Source organism: Coffea eugenioides, chromosome 1 (genome assembly GCF_003713205.1).
Source record: "Coffea eugenioides isolate CCC68of chromosome 1, Ceug_1.0, whole genome shotgun sequence".
Classification (NCBI taxonomy): domain Eukaryota; kingdom Viridiplantae; phylum Streptophyta; class Magnoliopsida; order Gentianales; family Rubiaceae; genus Coffea; species Coffea eugenioides.
Genome location: NC_040035.1, coordinates 45,369,780 through 45,383,015, shown reverse-complemented (window position 1 = coordinate 45,383,015; position 13,236 = coordinate 45,369,780). Strand labels below are relative to the sequence as shown.

The window sequence follows — 13,236 nt, the reverse complement described above, 5'->3', positions numbered from 1 at the left end:
GATTCAAAGTTCGAATCGATTTTAATGTTGAACGAACTTGAATCACGTTTTGATCGAGCATGACAAGAAATTTGATTTATTTACAGCCCTAATTATATTCAATCTTTATGTAACGCTTACTAAAACGTTGGGACATTGGACACATCCCAACGCTTTCCATGGTAGAGAAACCTTGTGCCGACGGTGTAGGGACGCAGTGTAGGAAGAGTGGGAAATTTTGGAATACACTGTCCAGCAAAATTTTAAAATTTTAAGGAAGTTTATGAATTTATTCCCCGCTATAGACTATGAACTAAACGTGGTAACACTGGCGAATGGTATTAAGGATGAACTCAACTTGGTTATTTCTTTTTTATCTTTTGCATGATTTGAAGTCATTTCATCCAAATTGTTCACTTGTTAAAATGTTAATGTGTAGTGTAATCAATTATTATAAACGGCACTATTGCATAATTGTTCTATTCGCCTTGTAAGTATAACATTTTTTTGACAGCGCTTTTAAAAAAAAAATGCTGCTCTTTACTTGTAAATATCCTCAAAATTCAACATATAGGTTTCTTCTAAAATGCGCTGAGAGGCTAAAGCATGTATAAGTGTATTTGTACAGGAGATTATTTGAAATTAAAAAACGTATAATGATAATGTAACACTTTCGTGATAGGTTGTATATGAGATAAAAATAAATTAAAAGACGTGTTTATGATACAAATAATTTTTTTATTTTTTTTTTTGCAAATAAACACTAGAGTGCAATTACAATATCAATACACACCACCATTTGTCACCATGACATAAAAATAGTCTCGCCACAATATAAAATTCTATCAGTAGCTGATCTTAAACATTAAATTCAAAAGCTAATTTTTCATTTTCAAGTTTTTCATAGTTTAGTTATGTTAAAGTTAAAAACAGCAAACCTTGAATTTATCTGCATACAACATTAATAGCCCCACATCCGTCTCTCTCTCTCTCTCTCTCCTGGGAATAATGTGTAATGATGTTTTTGTGTTTATTCCATGCTTGTATAAGCTTCCATGATATATGTTTGGAACTGGAAGAACGATAGTGATAAAATAAAAAAATCAAAAAGAGCAAAAAAAAAAGATAAAAATACCAAAGAAGTAAAGAAACGAATGTTGAACATACATTAAGGTCCTATTTGCATTGTACCTTTTAGGAGTTGTTGGGAGATTTTGTGATGTACGCATGATACAAAATCGATTAAGAAACTTACGTAAAGAATATTTGAAAATTTTCATCCAAAAAACTCACAATCCATATTAGGAAATTTATCAATATTTTCCCTTTTTTACTTTCTCTTCTCTTTTTAAGGATCATGTGATATGGCTTCTGAGTCGATAATTGCGTTCGTAATTAAATTATCTAGATATTTAACAAAGAAAAGATGAATCGTATAGATCAATGGAGACTTTGAAGGCACGGTATAAATTCAGACAGTTCGATATGAGAAAACATAATATTAAGAATAAGTTAGTACGTGGTACATAGAAATTCACAGTTTTAAGGATGGGTTAATCTTTTTTACACTTGAAGTAAATCTTTCCCATGCTTATGATGTGAACAGGCCAGCGCAGGCTGATGATCCTTTTTTAAGTCTATTATAGTCTTGGTTTCCCTCTAATGGCGTCTAAACATTTTGTACCATTGCTTCCTTTTTTTTTTTCGGACAGGGGATATCTGGGTTTTCAACCCGACTAATTATCCTGTGACTCGAGAGGAGAGGTTCCATCCCCTCGAAAACGTTAATCCTGGGGCTCAAATTCTGATGGAAGAGATGAACAACGCTTCTTGAGGAGGGTATGTGACCAATCGAGCTACCCAAGAGGGGCTTGTACCATTGCTTCTCATCCCGTGTTTTGTGTTTTTAATACGCTCATCCAAAGACGTAAAAATTGACCACAAAAAGCCAAAAAAAAAAAAAACCCAAAGGCATAAAAAGCTAAATGCGGAACATTGTAAATTTGTGGTGGGGGTTAAAATGAAATGGACAGGATGGGAATATCAAAGCCTTTAGGGCAAAGTTTTCCCAAACATTTGCAATTGTAACGTGGCAACCGCAAGGACACGAGCATATGTGCATTATTTTTCTGAATTCTTTTGCGAGCCTTATTTATTGCTTCACTAACTTTTTATTTGAAAAGCTAATTAGGGGAGAAAAAAAGGAAAAGGAAAAACAGAGTTCAGTTTTACAGCCCCAAATTCAATCCTGGTCTCTGGAGCTGGCATCGGTGGGCAATTTGTTTTAGCGTTATCTTTATCCGTTCTTTGCTCGCTCCCTCGCTCGATTCGCACTCTTTTGCAACCTCCAGTTGGGGCTGGAGATTGGAGACTGGAGACTAGAGACATGAACATCTTGGCAACTGGCTTCACTGCCCGAATCTCCCCCACATGTTCGACGAAAGTCCCAGTACGACGCCTTTGCTTCGGCAGTGCGTCAACAACGAGGCTGGCTTTTCTCAAATTCTCACTAAACAACGGCAAAGTAACTCTTCCAAGAAGAATCGTATGCATGGCGGTTCGTTAGCACTTCATCTTATTTTATTTGTTCTTAAAATTCAAAGCACGTGATTGCCCCAGAAGAGCAAAAAAAGATAGAAAGATAACGGTAATCAAAGCAAAGACATGGAGAAGAACCGAGATAGAAAGATTATAGTAATCAAAGTAAAGAAATGGAGAAGAACCCACGCCAGTTAATCTTCAAATGTCATATTTAAGGTTCTTGTTAATATTCCAGCAAATAGAACACGATTGGATAAGTTGAATATTGTTTTGATGCGTCCTCTTCGTTGTTGTAGCTTATGACGGGATAAAATGCAGGAACCTTATCTAATCACAAAACTGGAATCCGCTGAGAAGACATGGCAAGAATTGTCGGTATGCATTTCATTCATGCATAGTCACAGGGGATTTTTTTCACCTCAATCCTTCATGATTCAGATTATAAATATCCTGTCAAGTGCCGAGGTTTCATTTGGAATCTAAACTGCAGGTTAAGCTGGCTGATCCAGATGTAGTCTCAAATCCAAGTGAATATCAAAAGCTGGCACAATCTGTTGCAGAGCTTGATGAGGTGCTGCATGTCCTCTGTTTATAAATTAGCTCATTTTATCTTGATGACTTTTTTATGTGGTGTAAATTGCCATGGTTTTGCTTCATTAATGATGCTTTCTGCACTAATGAACTACTAGGTTGTGCTCACCTACAGAAGATTTAAGACTTGCGAGAAGCAGTTAGAAGAAACAAAAGGTTTTCTTTAACTTGCTCAATCTTCGCATACGATTCCTAAAGTTTGTAACTGTTTTTGTATGTGTTATCCCTTAACCAAAATTTATTTTCTTTGCTCCTCAACGTCAGCTTTGGCAAAAGAAGAAGGTGCTGACAAAGACATGGCAGAGATGATATCTTCCGAAATCGAAACTTTAACCACTCAAATCAAAGATCTTGAGGAGAGGCTTAAGGTCATATGAGATATCAATTTTTAACTTTTTGGACCTTGTTTTGCCATTAGATTGGTTTGTAAAGACTGTATATCTTGCCATTCCATGATAGGTACTACTGCTTCCTACTGACCCTCTTGATTCAAGAAATATAATGCTTGAAGGTAATATATTCACACCTTTTATTCTGTGCTATGTAGTGTTTGGATTAATTAACGGTGGTCATTCACATAGCTGCATTGTGGTTCAAGATTCATGCACATTTGTTGGAGCTGCATCATTTTCAGTTAGCCTAAATTGAGACTATGAATTGATAGGAAGTGAAACTAATTATTCGATAAATAAAAGTTTAAGAGGAGGGTATGGTCGATTTCTTTTTGGTCTGCATTGAATGAAACAAAAATGTTCTGTGCTCCATGTGGTGTTTTCCTTAGCAATTATTTAGTTTTAGACAATTCTTCAAAATTTTTAGTTTTTAATCACAAGCACTTCTTTAGATTGATTTCATTATTTGCAGTGAGGGCTGGTACTGGTGGCGATGAAGCTGGAATTTGGGCTGGTGATCTTGTAGGTACATGCTTCTCTGTCCTTTGAGTACTTGTCAGCCTGTAGGATGACATGAACATTATTTTGCATATGTTGGTTATGCAATTTTTTCACCTACATTTCAAGTCAAACTCAGTATGCACAGCTATCAGGATTTAGTTCCTCATAATGGAGAAACTCTTTTTGTTGGCACGCACTTGAGTGAACTTATATTCAGAATAAGCTCATTCTTTGAACCCTAGTTTTCTTTCATCCTTTTTGTGTATTTAAATCTTTTCTGTGTAGCTACCTTTTGGCTCTTGGTCTTTCATCATTGGAAACACAATGAAATAGATAATATTTGTTATGATGGGATGCTATCCTTCACTTTGTCATGCTTTTTGAGTGTTGGTTGTTATTCGCTTCTTGTGGGCAATGCTACAAAGAGAAGAAGTAAGTTAGTGAACTTGCCTGAGATCTGCTTATACTTCTGTTTTCTTGGATTTCCCTATTGGAAGGCTCGAAAAAATAATAATTATCAAGACAGTTTCCTCAATGCTGATTCCAGTTACTGCTAAGCTGCTGATTACTGGTTACATCTACTTGCTTGTTTTTGTTCTTTGTTGTTAGCGGTAACTATTAGACACCTTTTAGGTACGCATGTATCAGAAGTACAGTGAAAGGAATTCATGGAAAGTCTCCCCAGTTTCAAGTTCTGAGGTAAATAACTACTTAATTATATGAATAGCCTTTCTATTCTGGTTGGACTAATGGAATTAATTTCCAGGCTGAAAAAGGTGGATTTAAGACATATGTTATGGAAATCAAAGGAAATCGTGTATATAGCAAATTGAAATATGAGTCTGGTGTCCATCGAGTACAACGTGTTCCTCAAACAGAAGCACAAGGCCGTGTTCACACGTCCACTGCAACTGTTGCTATCATGCCAGAGGTAAGTCTATTCTGTGTCTGGGATACATCTTTATCTTCTATTCAGCTCAATTAGTTGGATATCAATTTTTTTTCTTTTATGAATAAATAAGTTACTTGAGATTAATTAAGACGTATATGAGATTCTTCTGTGTCAGAGAAATCAGTGGGAACTTCACAGAATCACATGGTGCTGTCCTTGACTAAAATTTAAAATACTGGATTATTCTCAAATGGCATTGACCTCATCAGGCTGGTCTTTTGTGTTGAAGTTAATTGTGTGCTTAGGATGTCATTGTTCTTGTGTAACATTAATTGATGACTTTATATCGATACAAAGAATGCATTAGTCAGTGGTTGTTGTTCATTTCTCAAGGATGATAACTGGTACAACAATAAGGTTAGACGTTTTCACTTGGGAGGTCACATGATTGGTACACAAAACAAGCTCTCTACTTGTGCAAATACTGTCGGGAGTCTCTTACACTAGTTTAACCTGAGCATTCATCTGTAAGTTACTCCGAGTAGCAGTGTAATTTCTGGGACTAGGTTGCCATTTTCCTATAAGATTTCTCTATATCATAGAATGACGTCACATGGTAGGTTGGGTAGATATTTATGTTTCCTACTTAAATGCAGCTGTGGTTTTCTTACTAAGTTCTGCTATCGTGCTGTTTCTTCTATGACATCTCTGTTTCCTTGGCATCCTGGTTCTAGGCTGATGAAGTTGAGGTGGAGATTGATCCAAAGGATATTGAGCTCACAACTGCACGTTCTGGTGGTGCTGGAGGTACAGATGAGTGAAATATCTTGTCTTTAAATTTTTAAGATTCTTGGGTTTTCTTAAGGAGTGAACCAATTCTTGATGATTTGTCATGCATAATCTGTGGTACAGGGCAGAATGTCAACAAGGTAGAGACAGCAATTGATCTTTTCCATAAGCCTACAGGAATAAGGATTTTTTGCACCGAGGAGAGAACTCAGCTTCAGAACAAGAGTCGTGCTCTTCAATTGTTGCGAGCAAAATTGTAAGGGAAATTGCAATTTTTTTTTAACCTGGATCTAACGTAACCTTTGCTGATATCACTCTAAGCACAATTATAGGTATCTGAATTTGACTTGAAAAAATTGGATTGTTTTATGATAGTAACTATGCTAGGTGAGTGTTAAGTTTATGAAAAGCATTTAAATTTCTTAATATGCAGCTGGAATATAAGCTACAATGGAAATTGACATCTATCAACTTTTGATAAATGGTTGCACATGCCAACATTTGTAGTTTTGAATCTCAAGCATTAGCTCTTGTTTGGTACCTAGTCTTCAACGTTGATGTTTAGTGGTTTGTTCATTATGACTCAACTAAAATTCCATTTCCCCTGGTCCTTGACAATATCACCCCGTAGAATTTAGATTCGTAATCTTAGTAATTAAAACTAGTGTCTTAAAAGTTAGGCTTTTTGTGATGGATTCCAATCTGCTGTATTCTTTCAGGTATGAAATAAAAGTGAGAGAGCAGCAAGAGTCTATAAGGAATCAGAGGAAGTCACAGGTCTGACATTTTGCTTGGGAATTTTGTTGCATCGTCATGGGTTATTGAAGTTAAAGTGATAGCATGAATATGCTGCTCTTAATAAATGTTTACTTCTTCCTTGCATTCTCCAATCTTATTTAAATATTATTTACATTTTCATCCATGTTTCTGATGCAATAGTTCAGTTCTTTTTATGCTTGTATCTTAACCTCTACTAGTCATTAGGATTTTGTTATTTTTTGCAAGTAAATAGATGTGATTGCTCATCTTCTTGGAAGTAACCATGATGATAGCTCTAATAATTGCGGGAATACAAGTAAATTTAGTTTTTGGTGACATCTCTTGCGGATCTAATCCTTCTTAGAAAGGGCTAGAGGTTACACCCCGTCATTCTATGTTTATACATGGAAGGTGTTGATTTACTATTTTAGATGGAGAGGTGTGAATTTAACCCCTCCCAATATTCTTAATCCCCAAGTTGAAACTTGCAGTTAGTTTGTTCTTCACTTAAAAGAAAAAGTAACAATTGTCCTTCCGTTGATCTACTTCTTATGGGATTTGTGATACGTACAAAATGCAGGTTGGCACCGGTGCACGTGCTGAGAAGATCCGAACATACAACTATAAGGTAGCTGTCTGACTTTTCTGCAGTATTATTCAGAGTACCTAGATTGTAAATGGAGAGTTAGCAAGAATGCAACTTTTGACTCTAAATGTCAACGTTGTTGCTCAATACAAAAAGGCGACTTACGAGAATCATGGAATCTCCACATTCTCTTCGTCTTTGAAAGATAGTGAGATGCACCTAATTTATTACCTTTTAACCATTGTTGTTTACTGAGAAGCTTGTTAATTGGTTCTCCACCAAATTAAACAATTACGACAGTCTACTGATGATTGATAGATACTTCTGCATTTAGGACAATAGGGTTACTGATCATCGGTTGAAAATGAACTTTGAGCTCACATCGTTTCTCAGCGGTGACGTCGAAGCTGCTGTTCAGGTAAACTCTTAACTCCGAGAAAATAGATTGATAGGAAAATTTTAAGTTTCTGCTGGCACACTTGGTTTATGATCTTTTTGGTGCATGTTGAACTAATTTTCCTTCTTGATGCTCTCTTCAGTCTTGTGCTGCCATGGAACAGAAGGAGTTACTGCAAGAACTAGCCTTGTCTGTTGGGGCACTAGCTAGTTAAATCGTTCTTTCAACTCATGTAAAAAGTAGAATGCTACTGGATACGGCAGTGACACCCAGATGATACGCAAGAGGTGCCCTCAAATTGCCATTGAAGTTTAAAATTAGTTTGTTAGATTCATACGAAACTTTAACGAGTTGCTTTGTAATCAGTTCTATTCTGTTATTACGTGTATAGACAGGTCCTCTTTTTTTTCCTTTTTTTTTAATAAACAGAGTCTCGTCTGAGTTTGCGCGTTTCTGGGACTTCGGTAATTTCGACGCTCCATTGATGATGAATGAATTAAGTTCTGGCTAAGACGGGAAAGGTACTATTCTGCGTGCACCTCCACCGCGGAGGGTTGATAGTTCAGGGTTGAGGAAAAGAGATTTACGGGTTATTTCACAGAATATTGCTATTTTTTTTTTTCAAAATTAAGAAAATTGAGAAGGGATAAATTGAGTGGTACGGGAGGAGAGAATATTATTCATAGGTCTTGAGCTTACACTTTAAAATAAAATAAAATAAAATAACTCCTGATTTCACACTAAAAGAAGAAGCACCCCCGATTATTGAAGTGCTCTATGGGGATTTTGTTTATTGTATTGGATTAATGTGTAATTTAAAATATATTTTTATTCCTTTTTTGAGTTATAATATAGGATAAAATAATTATTTTTTATTTTTTATTTTTTAAAATACAAAAGTTTCATCAAATTGGAATTTTTACTAAAAATGTTGCTCTAGTATTGTTCACCAAACATTACATTTCAAAAGTACAAAGCTGGACATCTTGAAAGTAAAAGTATTTCGTTTCCAAACATCTTAAAAGTACGGGTGTTGCGCTTCCAAACGTGCATTCTGAATTCCGTTCCTGGATGACTTCATCTCTTCTCTCGACTCGTGTTCCCTCCTTCCTTTCTTATTTTTCTCCACCTCCTTTAACAATTAACACCAAGGAAAGTAAAGTACAAAGCTGGACATCTTGAAAGTAAAAGTATTTCGTTTCCAAACATCTTAAAAGTACGGGTGTTGCGCTTCCAAACGTGCATTCTGAATTCCGTTCCTGGATGACTTCATCTCTTCTCTCGACTCGTGTTCCCTCCTTCCTTTCTTATTTTTCTCCACCTCCTTTAACAATTAACACCAAGGAAAGTATTGATAATATTATCTTGATTCTGAATTTAAGACGGCAAAATATTAGGTGAAATAAACCAGGGATTAACCGTCGGTGTGACAAGTAGGGAGTAGTAGTATTTACTATTTATATAATAGTGAAGTCAAAAACTCTGTAAGGGTGGCTCCAACGGCATTAAATGAAGCGTGTAATACGCTGAGTTCCATCATATGCATCATAAATATGATGCGTGTAATGCTCTGTTGATGGGGCTCAGCTATGGGGTCTTTTTTTTTTTTTTTTTTTTTAATCACAAACCAATTGGACCATCTGGTTTGAATGATCCGTTGCTGCATTATTGTTTCCTTTCATTAAATAAAATTGGTATCGTTACGTTGAAATCCTAAATTTTTTCTCATAAATAAGGAATTTTTTTTCTTCATTTTCTCACCTCTCATATTTTCTTCATTTTTCATATCCTATTACTCATTTCCTTACCCCACTATATTCAAATTCTCAAAGTGCTCTTATTTTCTAATTATGCATGAGAAATTTAATAATTTTAAAAATATGTTTAATGCTCCAAGAGATCCAAAGATGATCAAGTTTAAGCAAATGCAAGAAGCTGCAAGAAAAGACATCGAGCGAGCATTTGGAGTGCTTCAATCTCATTGGGCTATTGTATGTGGGCCAACTCGGTTATGGCATAGAGTGAAACTAAAAGATATAATATATGCATGCATCATATTACAAAATATGATTGTTGAGGATGAAGGAGATGTAATAAGAAATTGGGATGATGATGATGATGATGATCAAACAATCCATATGACTCCAAGTTCTGTCGAAAATTTTCAATATTACCTTCAAAGGAACGCGGAACTATGGGATCATAAAATGCATCATTAGTTTTGATCGGACTTGATCGAGCATATTTGGAAATGATTCAGAGGCATTAACAATGAAAATTAGTATTCATTATGTTATTATTTGCATTTTATTGATTTAATTATGTAATATTATGTCACAGAGTTAAATTAATTCGATAGAGTATTATTAATTAAGTATGAATTATTATGATGTCTTCACATTTAAGGTGTCACGTATTTGTTTAATAAATACATTCAAATATTAATATTTTTGAGGGATAGAAAAATAATTATTATTGAAAATCACAAATTAATAATATTTATTAGTTTTTAGAAAATAAAATGTTGAAGGGTAAAAAATTTAATGAAAGTTAATAATTTATTTTTTAAAAAAATATGATTATTTTAAAAAGTTAATCTTATTTATTTATAAGAGATTAGAGATGTGAATTATAAAAATAATGTTTGATTTGATTATAGGGTCATATTATTACACTGTCTTGAGTATAATTTATTATGAGTAAAAGTATAATAAAAATAAAAATAGTAAAATATTGGCATGTATAATATGGAAAGCCACCGTGCCACGTGCCAACTCAATGCTTCATCCCAACATCATTACCAAACTCTCTCACTTGTCAACGTGCTGATCCTGGCTTACGAGCCCTCCGCATGAAAGAGTATCTTTTCTTCGATGGTAGTGCTATCTATATATGTATACATATGGCAACTTCTCATCCTTTCCAAGCTTCTCTGTGTCCAACGCTCCGGGCTCGTATGAATACTAGAATCATCATCGCCATCAGCACCCCGTTTTCTATCACCGCTTCCATTTCCAATTTTATGCTCAAAAAGCAGCTTTCCTCCTTTGCTCCCCATTTTCTCTCCCACAACACTCGTTCTACTTCTAGTAGTTCTATCAAATCAGCCAAACTACTCTCCCACACATATACGACCCTTAATCCCAAATTTTCTTCCCCTTCTCGGCCTTTACCAATCCCATCTCATCCTCGTCGCTTACACTCTTTCAGAATTTTGGCTATGGCAGAGCAGTCCTCCCAGACAACGTCGACGTCGCAGCAGCAATCCCACAGACACGCCAATCGTCTTGCTGCTGAACACAGCCCTTACCTTCTTCAACACGCCCATAACCCGGTATTCTTGTCAATCACTGACTACATATTTTGCCCTTTTATCATGTTCTCTAAATTAACTTTTGCCTAATTTAGCTCATTTTTCTCCTTTATGGGACGGGTTTAAAAAACTTGTAAGTAATACTTCTTTTCCAACTTCTGGGCTCTTCTGAGGGGGGGAAAAAAGAAAAAGAAAAGGGTTTAATTATATGTTATTATTTCTTACTCTAATTACTATATATGAAGGTTGATTGGTATCCATGGGGTGAAGAGGCATTTTCTGAAGCTCGAAAGAGGGACGTGCCCATCTTCTTATCAAGTTATTTCCATTTTCCTTGCACTTCTCCCCACACGCTACCCAACCGCACCCTGCCCCCAAAAAAAAAAAATCCTTTTTCTCTCCAAAATTCGTGCTGTTTTTACCTTGAGCGCCCGAATAATGATCATTGCATTTTATTTCTGGTGTTTTCTCGTGGACTATTGGGGTTGCTTTTATGCTTGAAGTCGGGTACAGCACTTGCCACTGGTAAGCCTGTTGGGTGGAATCCTGCAAGTCTTGGACTTCCTTTATTACTCATGGATGGGTAAGATTTGATGACAAATTTTGATTGACTAGGTGTCATGTGATGGAGGTTGAATCCTTTGAGGACGAGGGGGTTGCAGAACTGCTGAATGATTGGTTTGTCAGTATAAAGGTAAGAATGTAATTTTAGTAACTCGTGCCTGTATCAGTGAGGAATATATTTATTTGTAACACCATGTCTGTAAGCCTTCCATATCTCCACTGCGAGAAGAGCGTCCAGATGTTGACAAGGTAAGAATTGCATGAGAATGACACGATATTGTTGTTTCAATTTATTTTGGGTATGACTTTAGTTAGTCTGGTTGGACTATCCTATTCATCACGGTCTTATTTGCCAGTGGTTATCTAATGATTTTGGATAACGTCAGAGTATGTTCAGGGAAAGGTTGTGGATAAGCTGTCATTTTAACCTCGCAGGGATGAAGCTAACAGCTCAAACACTACCTAAAATGATGAGCTAATTGTGGTACAAATATATTTTTCTTCGATGGATTGGTCATATTCACTTCGAGAAACTGAATCAGATGATTTATCATTTCATTTTGCAGCTGCAATTTGAAAAATCGTACTTGTCCTTAATTTTGACTTATAGCATGCAAAATCTCTTTTCTCTGGGGAAATCTTAGCTTGAGTTTTACTGATTTCTTATTTGAGGGCCTTAATCCTGGCCGAAATGCTCTGCTTTCTCTCCCCTTTACTTGCTTCTCTGTTGATGGTGATTCCTTTTTAGATAGTAAAAACATGCAGTTGTGTTTTCAGGTATACATGACATACGTCCAGGCTTTACACGGGGGTGGTGGTTGGCCGCTGTCTGTCTTTCTTTCTCCTGATCTGAAGCCTTTGATGGGTGGGACTTACTTCCCTCCTGAAGATAAATATGGAAGACCAGGATTCAAAACCATACTAAGGTGAGAACAGTACCAGAGGATAATTCTGGTGTCTCAATTATTTTTAGTTTGGTATTTGCAGAGGGATTAAGCACCCAGTTCTCTACTCCCCTGCTAAAAAACTTTGCTTTGAGAATGCCTTGACCACCATAGGTAAATCAAACACAGCTCAGTGGTCAAACATTGTTATCTGTCTTTGTCTCTCCTTGTAGAATCAGGGTATCATTCTCTTCCCACTTCCCCAAAATTCTTCTCCCATGGACCCACCGCTTCTGGGGAAATAAGAAACAATATTAGTTTTGGTTCTGATTTATGTACGTTAGGTTGAATGGGGTGTTGAGGAATGTCTGGTAAAAGGTGTAGTAAGATAAAACAAAGTTGCTTAACCTTGTATTTCTGTTACTTGATCATAATTGTTTCAGAAAGGTTAAAGAAGCTTGGGACAAGAAAAAGGACATGCTTGTCAGCAGTGGAGCATTTGCAATGGAACAACTTGCTGAAGCATTGACAGCCACTGCAGGGTCAAATAAACTACCAGATGGGCTTCCTCAGACGGCATTGAACCTATGTGCTGAACAGGTACTTTTTGGAGCGGAGAAATTGTTTGTATTGTGCATTGTATTAATGGGTTCATGTGCGGCTCATTGGTTCAGATTTTTACACAATGAAAAGTTAGGGCGGCATTTCTTCTCAGATTTAAGATCGAAGTTACCCCTTATGATATTCGAACTGTCTATATGGGTAATTACAAGGGTATATCACAGCATTGGTATACATTTTTTTGTTAAATACCTTGGACTTCTTGAGAAAATTTTGTACTGGATTCATCGATTTCTCACTTCACTTAGTTGCAGTGTAATCATGTTATGTGGAACATTTGTGTCAGACTTTTTGTACTCCGCATTTTCTTTGGTGTCCTCATGCTTAGCTCCCTGAAGCCTGTATGTTCTGTTGATGACGAACATCATCAGGTTTATGTTGCTAATTCTCCTTTTCTGAATGTTCAACAGTTAGCTGAGAGTTACGA

The 13,236-nt window shown here is 36.1% G+C and overlaps 2 protein-coding genes across 2 annotated transcripts; both read left to right on the top strand.

Annotated features, from left to right (window-relative positions):
- Window positions 1-2,166: 2,166 nt before the first annotated feature.
- LOC113749180 (peptide chain release factor APG3, chloroplastic-like) lies at window positions 2,167-7,923 on the top strand. Its single transcript, XM_027292857.1, has 15 exons — window positions 2,167-2,536; window positions 2,839-2,895; window positions 3,011-3,091; window positions 3,210-3,267; window positions 3,376-3,479; window positions 3,571-3,622; window positions 3,976-4,025; window positions 4,638-4,703; window positions 4,771-4,935; window positions 5,631-5,703; window positions 5,809-5,941; window positions 6,405-6,462; window positions 7,025-7,072; window positions 7,365-7,448; window positions 7,570-7,923. Exons 1-15 carry the CDS (start codon window positions 2,366-2,368, stop codon window positions 7,639-7,641), a joined length of 1,272 nt encoding a protein of 423 aa, XP_027148658.1. The 5' UTR covers window positions 2,167-2,365; the 3' UTR covers window positions 7,642-7,923.
- Window positions 7,924-10,275: 2,352 nt separating this feature from the next.
- On the top strand, window positions 10,276-13,227 carry LOC113773594. The gene is made up of 10 exons (XM_027318230.1): window positions 10,276-10,761; window positions 10,986-11,058; window positions 11,244-11,265; window positions 11,356-11,434; window positions 12,082-12,230; window positions 12,292-12,362; window positions 12,422-12,527; window positions 12,632-12,788; window positions 13,096-13,102; window positions 13,220-13,227. The coding sequence occupies exons 1-10, from the start codon at window positions 10,279-10,281 to the stop codon at window positions 13,225-13,227; spliced, it is 1,155 nt and encodes a 384-aa protein (XP_027174031.1). The 5' UTR covers window positions 10,276-10,278.
- The last annotated feature ends 9 nt before the right edge of the window (window positions 13,228-13,236 follow it).